The sequence below is a fragment of the Calypte anna genome, chromosome 4B (assembly GCF_003957555.1).
Source record: "Calypte anna isolate BGI_N300 chromosome 4B, bCalAnn1_v1.p, whole genome shotgun sequence".
Classification (NCBI taxonomy): domain Eukaryota; kingdom Metazoa; phylum Chordata; class Aves; order Apodiformes; family Trochilidae; genus Calypte; species Calypte anna.
In genome coordinates, this window is record NC_044249.1 from 18,363,073 (window position 1) to 18,375,728 (window position 12,656).

The following is a 12,656-nucleotide window of genomic DNA, read 5'->3' on the forward strand; positions in this document are numbered from 1 at the left end:
TACAACATATTTCATTTCACAGGCTGGACAAGCCCTCTGTCATTCCTCCCAAGAGACCCACACAATAACTCCAAAAAAACAAAGCTCCAGATGAACATGGTGGAGGTAGATCTGCATGCAAATTAGATAGTGAAACAATAAAGTCTTTAATCTCCTTTTCAACAGATCTGACATGTTGCCAAGCACCCCCAATTCCCTTTCTCTGAAGGACTCTCTAGATGCATGCAGAACTATGCAGGACAGGCTTTACATGAGGGCCATGCACTACAATTTCATCCTGAAGTCTCCTGATCTCATTGGTTTTCACTAGAAAGATCATACTAAGAGGGCAATCAACCATGAACATTTCAAAATCGGAGCATCCCAATTTAAGGAACTGAATCTGATAACTGGACATTTATGTGCCTTCATCCTGACAGAGGTCACCAGGAATCCTCCCACTGGCACAGCCAGCCTCCATCAGTAGGGACTGTCACTGTCCTCCATCACACCATAAACCTAGGCTAACCAGGAACAGGCTTGGCAAAACATTCCAGAAACAACAACCCCTACAGCAAGCTACAAACTATGTCCTGTGCTGCAGGGCTGTTTCTGCCTGAACCATGGTATTTACTGCAGGACACAGCTAGGCAAGTCTATGCCTGTAGCTAAAGCTACTGTTTACACAATGATCTCTGTCTGTAAACAACCAACTCAGCAATGAGCTGCACACCTCTCTGAGAAGCAGGGGACTGAGACTCCTGTAATGATTTCTCATTAATGAAATATCACTGAGCAGTTCAATTTTCTTTCTTGCTTTCTTGTGGCAGCACTGAGAAAGGAAGCGTGGCTCCTCCAGACAAAACACCTGTGTGCACCTGAAGCTGCTAACCCTGTGTTCAGGCACCTTTGTAGCCTTTTTTCCCTTTGTAAACATTTAAATTTTCTCTGCATCTCATGCCAAACCCCCTCTCCCATCTGGTGCTCACCAGCAAAGAAAGATATCAGTGAATGTCTCTGCTGTCGTGAAGAGTGCGAATATGATCCAGTACATCATCCACTTGACCTGGGAAACAAAAACAGGAGCTGGGTCATTTTTCCCCAAGGGTCTTAAAATCAAAGAAGCATTTAGGTAGGAAAAGACCTCTAAAAAAATCGTGTGGAACCATTAACTACCTCTCACAGGTGCAAGTGCACAGAGTAACTCTCACAGAAAAAAAAAGTTCTTTTTCTGTCTCCTCACATATTTAACAATTACTATGAGCTCAAAGATGCCAGAGCTTCCCCAGCCTCAGCATGTGCCACATGCTGTATTACCATACAAGGCCTTGGGAAGAAAAATTATGACCTTTAGATTATGGTCTCATCAAAATAAGAGCAGCCTGACTGTGTCACTACAGAGGAATCTCCACTGGTGATCACAGCCCTATCCCAGGGCATTAAAAATCTCACTTGGCTCATCTGTAATATCAAAGGTTAATACTAGGGTGTTGGCCAAACTGCTGCTAAGACAAAATATAATGACTTACATGATATGTAGAGGCAGGGCAAACTAGCCAGAAAGAGATAAAGAGGTAACTGCCCATCCCATCATCCAGGGCTCAGGAGCACAATCAACTCACCACAACTTAATGAATTAGTGTGCGTCAGCTGAGTGGCAGTGCCTCCTCACACCCTCACCTGAGCCCATTGCAGTGACAAGGACAAATGCATTAGAGCTTAAATCCCTTACCTGAGGCTTAAATAAGAGCATTTTACCTCATAGTGGTAGAGAAAACATGTGCCCTGCTGTCCCAGTGTTCAGCCATGTGGGGTGGACTGCCTGGTGGGTGGCTTATGGAAAGTCTCCTTTGTGCTGCTAGGGATGGACAGAAAGTGTCTCTGGGGACCCTCACCTGCTCAGGGGAACTACAGTGCCCTGAGTAGCTCAGGAATTGGGGGATTCTTGTCAGTGAGCACTAAATGGCACTTAAAAGCATGTCTGAACTATTCTGGTGGATGCAGTATTGTTTCTTCTTTGATTAGAAAGAAACAATGCATTTATCATATGCCATCAGCACTTCTGATTTCTAGCAGGTTGTCCTGGTTGCTGTGCTGCTCCTCCATGCAGCACAGCCACCACAGAGATTATGTAAGGAATAATTTCCAAGTACTCGAGATGAAAGAGAGATCTTTTATTCCTCCTCAATATTTTTTTTCCATTGTAAAGCTGTAAAACTTGAATTTCAAACAGATTTAAGATTCTGTCTCTCCAAAGGAAACAAGATGGTAAGACAAAAGCTGTTAATTTAATTGAAAATTGGTGTCTAATTAGCTATATTTGTAAATGGAGATCCCTAAGCAGCATTGCTGGAATGTTTGAAAGCTTAAAGAAGTAAAAAACATGAAAATCCATGTTTTAAAGAATTGGACTGTTTAATTGCTGGGATAATTACAAAAGAATAAGGGGAAGTTGGGAAGAAGCCAGTACAGGAGGGATACCTACACAAGATGCTGCTCTGGGGAAGGGAGGATGGAGATGGCAATAAATCTGGATCTCACCAGCTCTGAAATGAGTTCCTCATCCTTCTCCTAGATGCAGTGGGGACAGCACCTGCAGTATCCCTCTGTCTCTCTGCAGGTACTCAAATTATTCCCTAAGCACCTGTCACGCATCTATATAACAGTTCTTCTGGGATTTCTCTATATATTTATATGGGAGTTTATCTTTGGTGGCAGAGCAGTAAGAAAATGGGCTTGTTATTCCAGGCATCTTAAGAAGAGTCAAGAAGTCTGGAGGCTGAGCCAGTTTCAGTGAAGTTAACCAAGCTCAGGTTGTGAAGGGCACTACAAATCCAGCGGGATCCCAAGAGCATCCAGGAGGTTTTGATTCTCCCACATTTCACTTCCCCTGATGGTCCCATATGCCTGGGATCCAGGAAAGAATTTTCAGCAAAAGGTTAAGCCAGCACACCCAGTTGCCAGACCTGCCTGTAAATAGGTCACTCCACAAGGCAGGATGTTTCTGTCTGAGGATTCAGTCATATGAGCTTCAAGTTACCTCCTCTGATCCTTGTTTTGAATGAGCAGCAAATGCTTCAAGGCTTCTCAAAAAAGGCTTTGATTTATTCTGCTCTTGAGAAACAAAGGAAAACATGCAGCAAATCTCTGGGTGCCAAACACCTTTTAAGCTGGCTGTATATATCTCACACTGCCAGAGGAATAGCACAGATTTGTCAAACAGCACATCAGCTCTGCAGAGGAGCCAGAAAACCCAGGTTTCCTTATTTGAGACTTTTGCCTAGCAATCAGCCAGTCCACCTTCAGGCCAGTCTTCCCCTTGCACTGGTTTACAAGCTTTCCCAGAATACAGTCAACACTTTTATGATGTGGTAAGGAGCAATCTTAGAAAACAAACCCTGCAGCAGAGCACCAAACCTCATTACTCACATATTCTTTGATGTCCTTTGATTTCACGGCTTTGTAAGAATAATACGCGGGGTAAAGAGTTCCAAATATAAGCCTGGAAAAAAACAAACAAACAACAAATGGATTAAATTAATTTCCTGTCACAGAGAAAGATTTTTCTCTCCTGTCTGTTAAACGTGTTTCTTGCACTTGAAAAAAGTGTTAGGATTTGATTTAAGCTTGAGTGCACTAAGTACAGGACAGGAGTGATTTTGCATCACTGAATTCAGAGAATTTGTTGCCAGTGAGATGACTGAAGAGCAGGGACTCAGGCTGAGCTTCCATCAACCAAAGAGAAAAAGTAAAAAGACCACCACACATTTAAAAGGAAATAAAAAATCTGATTTTAAAATAATCATTGTGACTCTAGGAGTACAGCAGTATTGCTTTCAGAGGCAGGGCAAAATTAGAATCTTTTCTCTGGAATCTCTTCTACCTTTATTCAATACTCTGAAAAGCTGGCAGAAGATAAAGCAGCATCCAGGTTCCACTGGTGCAAGGGTTTGAATGCTGGAGCCTTACCCTACATTAATCCTCCTAAAGGCAAAAGCCTTGCACTGTTTGGTAAAGTCCATGTGGACTCCTCAAACCAGGAAGGATTTGCCCACCAAGACTGAGCAACAAATCAGGCCTAAAAATCCCAGCTCTACTGCTCTTTCAGACTGCCCCTCCATTTTCAAATCTGAAAAGAATGCTGTCAGCTTCAAGATTTCATGTGAGAAAGAAATAAGGATCTGTAAGTTAAAAATAGCACTACTGAGAAAAAAAAACATTTGAGATTTTTTACATTAAGTCCTCTCTGCATCACTGCCTAGCTGCTCATTCACTTTGATTATTCTGGACATCAGCATAGGCTTGTCAAAACCACTTTGCCTTGCCCAGGTTTCAGTCAGTTTTATTCAATGCAGTAGCATGATGCTGCAAAATCTGAATTTAATAGATTCCAGGGAAATGTTTATTGGCTTGCAACTACCCTTCTTTCTACTGGAGATTTTCCTTTAAATTCATATAGCTGTTTATGCTGCTCTAGGGAATGGAAATGATCAACGTTTCAATCCTTAATCGTGGAGCCACATGGACTCACAGTCGTTTTTTTCCATCCTGCCAGTAGCAATTGTGTGCCATGGGACTCATAATTACAGTTGAGTCCATTACGTGCATAAGACATTAAAAATTAACACTCTGGGAAATGGTGTATCAGCCTCCTTCCTGGAGCTCAAGAAGGTATTTGTGAAAGAATGGAGTGAGCCAGCACACATCTTGATTTCCAAAGACAATTTGCCTGCTATTCATCATGCTTACTGTAGCATAGCTTAGCAAAACCTGCAGCACAATGAAGACTTCAGAAGAGCAGCTACTGAGTGAGGAGATTCAGTATTTTACAGAGGTTTCACACTGGATTCAAAAAGCTTTGCTGGAAACACTCTGTTCTGACCCTATTCCATCCACAGGGGCTGTTGCTATATGCAGGGGTTAGATACAAATGCTCAGAAAGATCCTGGGAAACCCAAACACATTTTTTGTCCCTTTCAGTATCTTAACAAACAGCAAAACTGGTTAAGGCATGGAAGAACACACAGACAATAGCCTGATCCTGCTTCCACTGAGGCTAATAACAGATACTCCCTCCCAGTCCAAGGGTAGCAGGACCTAATCCAAAGATGTTTGAGCTCACAAAAAGAAGAAAGCTCACAATACTGAGAAACTAATAGCCAAGCACATGAATAATATTTTTTGGCTCTGCTTATAAAATGTACCACATTTCTGTCCTTCCTTCTTGGCCCAGCCTGGCTGCTATCTGACGCTTTTGTTTCCTGCAAATAAGCACTAAATGATTGATATTTGTTTCCTCAGTTTCTGCTGGTAACAGAAAGCAACTGGATCCTGAAGGAGCAAATAGTTTACAGGATGACTAGAAAACAATTAGTTGCAGTCAATAAACACTTGAAAATACTCCTGGGAGGGAAAGAAACCCTGCAATACTTCTGCATATGCAGAGCAAGAGACATTTAATAAGGTGATGTGCTCTCCCTAAATTGGAGATCAAGAGTTTCACTGATTTGCTTTGGAGAGTGTTGTGTACATATATGGACATTTATTACTGCTATGGCTTATCCAACTGAAAACTGTTTTAAGGAGTGTTGGATCCCAGTCTTGTCACTGCTGTGGCTTGCTCTGTAGCTTGGAGTCACTTCACCTCTGAGTACAGTCTACAAATGGAAGGCAGAAGCTGTTCAGACATTTCAGTAAAGGATTCTTAGGGTTTTGGAGACAAATACCTGCACACAGACATTTCAGGAGTCTCTTCAAGTTACTGTGGTCACTTTGGATCAGGCTTGAATACAACTGATTTAATTCAAATATATAGGTCAATCCTCTATCTCTTTCCTCAGCTCCTCTCCCCTGCTGAAGACAATGCTTCTCTCTTCCCCCTCATCTAGGCTTCCTGTGTAAAGTTGTTGTTGATTCCTGCCTTCCTTCATCCCCCTGCTCAGACTGCTGCCAAATGACTCCTTCTGCACACTCTACACAAAACCAAGGCTGATTCTTTGCCCCTCTGCCCAAGCCACTAAGTCATTCCTTGTCTGAGTCTCCTTTCCAGCCTGCCTTGTGTGCTTTACTGCTCTCTACCCCACCTGGATGCACCAACATTTCAATCTTTGCCCCGTGCTTCTTAGACACACAGAGACCACCTTTGCCTACCAAGCTGAAGTAATATTCTTATCCTTTCTTCCAGTGCCTGAAAAATATTGTTGCTCCTACCTATTGAGCTGGTTTAGTGTTTTAATCACACCCCACCTTAGTTCCTTCTCTCCTTTAGTGACTGCAGTGCCATGAGCATCTTACTTGGCTGTTCCTTGCATGTCTTCTCCCACACCCTGGTGCTCCTGTGTTCCTTGCTCCTCCTCCATTGTGTGTCAGACCTAAACCAAGCTGTTCCCTGACAGTTATCCTGACAACACAGTCTGAGAAGCAGCAGCCCAAACCACACAGATTCTAACCATGCCATTCCTCAGTTCCTTCTCTTTTCTCTAATTTTCTCCTGCAACACTCCAGTTTTACCTGATCTCTGAATCACACCACACGACCTCCAGCTTTCCTCCACACATCCCCAGAGTCACAGCACAGGCCTTCAGTCCCCTTCCACAGCTGCCAGCAGACCTGAGAAATACATGTGCTATGATTTCTACCATGGAACATGGCCTGACTACCTAACTGGTGCCTGCCTAATTAACAACCTGCCTCTGGAGTTAGCACTGCAGCTTTTACCTCCTGATGGACTCTGCTATGGGATAATCTATCCAGCAGCCAATTCTTATACAAGGTAGAAATGTATAAGGTAGAAATGTAACATTTGAAACCGTTCTGACCCATCATCTATTTTGGCCACAATCTCTCTGCAGACCCAAAAGCTATCAGCAGTGGAAAAATACACTGCTTAAACCTCATTTCCTTAGGAAACCAGGCTACAAATGCAGAGTCAACCCACTCCCCAGGCATTTCCATCTTTCAAAGCTCCTTTGAATGACCTATGCCTTGAATGACCCTGGAAAGCCTTGGCTCCTTTACCCTCTGTGCAAGAGCAGATCAGCAAACCATGGACTCTCAGAGTCTGATATATCATTTGTTGTGTTTAAAGCTACAGAGATGATAGAATCCTGGAACGGTTTGGGCTGGAAGGATCCTTAAAGATCATCTGGTTCCAACCGCCCGCCCAAAGGCAGGGACACCCACTACATTAGGTTGCTGAAAGTCCCATGCAGCCTGGCCTTGATCACAAGAAGCATTCATCCACAGTTTCTCTGGGCAACCTGTTCCAGTGGCTCACTACCCTCACATAAAATAATTTTTTTTCCCAAGATCTCACCTCAATTTCCCCTCTTTCATCTTAAAATGCTTCCCCCTTGTCCTATCACTCCACGCCCTTGTCCCAAGTCCCTTCCCAGCTTTCCTGCACCCCTCCAGGCACCGGAAGGTGCTCTCAGGTCTCCCCACAGCCTTCTCTTCTCCAGGCTGAATAACCCCAACTCTCTCAGCTCTCTCTCCTACCATATAGGCTAAAACAAATGCATACCCTCAGGGTACAGGGCAATGCAAGGAAGCATTCATCAGGGAGTTAGGAAAAGCTCCATTGAAGCACTAAACAAATAACCACAAGAGTCTAACAATTCTTACACTGCTCCATTCTGGAGGTCTACATCAATCACAGTCACCTTAAAAAAGGACAAACCAGCAGCTGTAAAGAAATCACTGAGAAGTCAACTAATTGTGCAACAGGAGGCAAAAATCTAAGTAAAAGGTTAGTCTGCCTACGGAATAGGATAAGGATTAACAATGAAAATCCTGTAATCCCATTAGGCACAGCAGCAAGGCCCCATCAGGACCTCTAGGAGCGCTTCTGGTCATTCCTTGTCAAAAAGGAGGCGGTGGAGGTAGTGGGGGAGAGAAAAGGGCAACGAAAGTGTGTGGAACCACATGGGGGAGATCCCTAAGAGGGGCTGTAAATGCTGTGATTCTTTCTTTTGCAGCAAATACTGACGTTATTTGCTACCACTCCTGATGCAGTGATGAGGTTTTTCAACTGAATTGAGAACAAAGTCAGTAAGAAGGGGAGAAACCCTCTCTATTACCAGAAGTTCATCTGTGTAACTGAATGACTGTATTTATTTATTTATATAATTACATTATATATGATTTGAGGTTTGGTTTTTCTTATTTAAGTTTACCACTAAATGAGACAGGAAAGGATGAAGCTTCCCATATTGTGGGCTTTCCTTATTATCAGGGGAATATTAAAGCAACTCAATTGTTGGCTCTTCTTTAGCAATCTCTGTCATAATCTAGGGGAGCAGCTGCATCATCACCAAACCTCCTTCTTTCTCCACTTACCAGTACAGCCACAGTGAGCCCTGGCTATTATATACTTCTGTTCTCCTGATTTTCTGGTGATGTGATCTGATCACCACAGAGCACAGGCCAACCCAGACAATATTCCTGATAGGATCTAGGTTACAGATCAGCATCAGAGCTGCTACCAGAACCTACAAGGGCCCCACATGATACCTTGAATTTTGATGATTTGGTGATGCTGTTTTCCTCATGAGGGGCCTGGTCCTACAGCCATTTACCTGTAAAATTAACTCTCACATTCCCTACAGCACTTACTGAAATAAATGGTAAGACTCCCAGCAATTGCCAGAGGGAATTGGCCAGGACTCAGGTTACCTCCAGGAATGGCTGCATATCCATTTCCTTGAGTATTTTTAACCACACAGGTATTTTCTGGATGGTAACCTACTGTTACAAATATACCAAGCCATCGAAGTTTTGCTCACCCAGTTACCATGCCAGCAGTGTGTTGGGCTGCCCAGTCTAAATGTACAAACACTGTACTACAACAACACAAACAGAACAGCCTTTATTTTGCCCATAAATAACTAATGTTTCCATGCCACTGGCTCACACACAAGGAGGGACACATTTAGGAATCATTGCAATATTTCCTATTTCTTCAACATGTAGTACATGCTTCTTATGCATGGAGCAGCAGCTGAGCTGTCACCACATCATTCCTCACTGAAACCACCAAGAAGGGTGCCAATAGGTTTGTATTCTTTATTATCAGTCCTAATTAATGGTCACACACTGTCACAGATTAAAAATAAATGGCACTGCCATGGCACCAAAGATTCCCAGTTTAAACCCAACAGCTGGGGATGTGAAAATAAGCCACTCACAAGGTCAGGGAAAGGGTTAATGTGAGCCCCTTGACAGACCAAGTGCCTGATATCCAAAAAGGGACTGAGATGGAGGAAGCACCAGCTGCAGGGGAGCTCCAGGCTGCCATTCCCTGGGAGATGGCTCCTGGGGACTTGCCTGTTCACCCTCAGGGTGACAGCCATCCCCACCCTGGGCCCCAGGAGATGTGCATACCTGGCCATGCCATCCTGAAACTCCAATACACTCCAAGAATACCAAAGATGTGTGGTGCTACAGTGCCAAATACATCCCTCAGGGAAAGTATTGGGCCCTGACCCCCCTGAGACAGCTCAGGCTCACTTCAGACTTCATTTGCAAGCAGAATCAAACATCCTCACAGGGCTGGTTCAGTGGTGCCAAGGACAACCATGCACTTGTGCCCATGTCACCTGGCCAGTCCTGTACCTCCTCCAGGAGGATTACCAAGGTGTAAAAACTGCAATGAACAGTCACCCAGCATGTCCTGCTTAGCTCTGGCTGCTGAGACCTTGTTCTCATCACCACTTCTGAAGCACCACACACACCCACAGCACTGAGGAAACAAAGAGCAGGCCCAGGAGAACTCAGCATCTAACACAAAGATGCTCCACTTTCCAGACAGGTCCATCTCTGACTTCTCAGCCAGGCTACTGCAGAAGCAAACTGCAAACTTTGTCTTGGTAGATGTAAGGGCTGGTGAAACCTAATAGCTCCTCTTGGAGTAACTGTGGGTAAAAGGGACACTCAACTGCCCTTTCAGCAGAAATAGCAGGAGCAAGGATTGCCCTTAATGCTTCTAATTTAAGCAGTCTTGATCCTCCCAAAGCAGCACATACTCCTCTCCAGTTGGCACCACCATTTTTTTTGTTTGCTCAGCCAAGACTGTCCTCACATGGGAGCTGGAAGGCAGCCAGGCACAAACAGGTGAAGAGACATGGGGAGGGGGACGGGTGGAGGAAGAGCTATCAGACAATGACTATGTTTACTCATACTGAGACTGTACATCCAGACTTGTCTGAAGAAGGTAAACACTTTCTTTTCCCTATTTCTTATTACAGGCAGAAGATAGAAATGGTAAAAGTGCTCATGGCAAGACCTTGTAAAATATTGGGATAACAAAGACAATGTACCTGATGACTACTAAAACCTGATGTTACTACTGAAACTACCAGTACTGAAGGGCCTCACAGGCTGACATTTACAGACACCCTTTGTCATCATATGTAAAGCCCAACCAAGATTAAGCAGGTACTTCAGGTACTTCACCCTTCCCAGGGTTATAGTTCCAGGCAGTCTTCACGCTCAGGCAGAACTGTGTTGGTTTACTGACCAGTTAATGCTTCTGAGTTTTCTTTAGAGACCTTCAGAAGAGAAAAGGTCTGTGGTGTAGCTGCTACAGAAATGCCACACAGCTCTGAAGCTATTTTAGGAAGTAAATTTGTGGCAGGTAGATGGCTCACTAAGCTGGTCTGTTCTGCTTCACCCAGCCCAGTGGAGATGGGCTGCTGATGAGCAAGGGGCATTTGTTTGTCCTCAGGGGAATGCTTTAAGGTAAGGATCTGTAGGGTCAGTGTGGGGCCCCGTCCCATGGACAAGAAGCTGTGGGTTGATAGGAATGCTGGGCCTGGCACACACCATGAGGCTCCAAGCAGCTGCCTGCAAGAAGAGATAATGTCTGTGGGCCTCAGATGGGGCATTTGCCTTGTTGCTGCTGCTCCTCCCCTCTCCATGCTCCAGCTCAGTAGACTGAAGGAGGAAGAAGTCCACATCACTGAGCTTTATCCCAGTGCTGGCCCAGCCTACTGCTTCATGCAGATGCTTTCAGGGCAGAAGAAATAATTTATCAAAGTGTGATACTGACGGGAATAAAATTTGTGCCTTTTAGTGAAAAATACTTTCTCTGCTACATGACTGGGTCAGATCTTCACTCAGCTTCATTGTTCCAAATGGGCAGAACTTTGCACCTGTGTGCCCCTGATGTTTTCTCTATCGAGTATTGACCACATAGTTCCTGCTTTGAGAGCACTGGCTGTTTCCAAGCCAAATAAATGGCAATTTGAAAACTAAATGGTATGTTTTAAATGGGAAGGGCTCCTTTTCCTGAACCTGGAGAGTGGGATGTTTATGTGGAAAAATGCTTTTTAAAAAGTGCTGACATTATACTCCAGAGATGACAGATGGTTTGAAATCTGTATTGTGAGTTAGCCTACAGATTTATGGTAGGCTCATGATACAAAAAGAAACAGAAAAAGACATATAACTTAACCAAACTAAATTCTAGGCTAAAAAAGGTATAAAAAATTGATTGCATATCAACAAAGAAGCTCTTGCATTATTTTCATACAAAATCACAAAGACAGGCTGCAAGTATAATTTTTGAATTATTTTAACTGATGGTACATGAATCAGCTTTTAGGAAGTGTGAACACATAGAGGCAACTAAATCTAAAGCATAACCTTATAATCTGTACACCCTAAAACTCAACTCAAGTCACAGAAGGCTTTCACCATCAAAGTATAAATGCTAACACTGAGGAGATGGCAAGAAATGCAAAAGCTCTTGTTTGTTCCTCACTGAATGACAGCTTTAGAGTTCTAGGGTTGTACTCATGAGACAGGAAACAGGAACAAAAAATTAAAAGAAACTGTAACTCATTTAAATCAATTGCAACATGGGAACTCCTTTGAGTAATATTACTTCAGCTTCCTAGAGACAGGGTTATTACTAGAAGTGCTTAACTAAGTGCAAGGAATATTTTAGCTCACTGATGTAATTTAAAAACCAAACCAAAATACTTCTTTGACCCAAATATTCCTCTAAAGCCATGACAAATGTTAAATGCCTAGGGAATCACCATCAGCCCTGGGTTACCAACAGCTCAACCCACTGACAAAAACTGAGGAGCTGCAAGGCTGCTCTGAGTAGCATTGGAAGAGGATGGAAACTCAGGTTAGGGCTCTACACTAGGCAAGGAGAGCAGTTTGGTGTAGGAGCAAGTATCAGGTATGGTCATGGCCAGCTTGGTGCAAAACAGCCTGCAAAGAAAAACCTTACTGCTGGCTGGACACCTCTATAAATATGCTACCAAGCTAACAATAAACAGCTGAACTCCTTCCATCAGTAACTGACCTTAACTTCTTACATCTTTGAGGACTCCACATCATTATCCCAAAAAACTAGAAGAGCAAACATTTGGAAGGATCAGTCACATCAAAAACAGGTGGAACCCAACTCAGTCCAAAACAATATGTTCCAGAGCTGATATTTAACTCAGAAGTAAGTGAAACAAACCAACCAAACAAAACCTACCCCACTTTTAAAACTTAACATCTCATTTTGGTAACACATTTCAAAGAAGGAGTTTAAAGTGCAGTATACATATCAGTGACTTGAGTATCAAAGTCAATTGCAATTCCATTGATTTCTGATTATTTCTATTTCATTACTGGCTTATCTCTATCTTAAATTATAAGGACAGTGAGACCCACTT

General features: G+C 43.4%; 1 protein-coding gene across 3 annotated transcripts in view; it reads right to left on the reverse strand.

Moving 5' to 3' along the window:
• REEP1 (receptor accessory protein 1) overlaps positions 1 to 12,656 on the reverse strand; it is a 62,732-nt gene that overhangs the window by 33,655 nt on the left and 16,421 nt on the right. For all 3 annotated transcript variants that reach the window (XM_030450627.1, XM_030450626.1, XM_030450628.1), the window contains exons 2-3: positions 3,409 to 3,481; positions 969 to 1,045 (exon numbers count right to left, since the gene is read on the reverse strand). In XM_030450627.1, the coding sequence (XP_030306487.1) occupies positions 969 to 1,045; positions 3,409 to 3,481 (150 nt within the window). The remainder of the gene's footprint in view (positions 1 to 968; positions 1,046 to 3,408; positions 3,482 to 12,656) is intronic.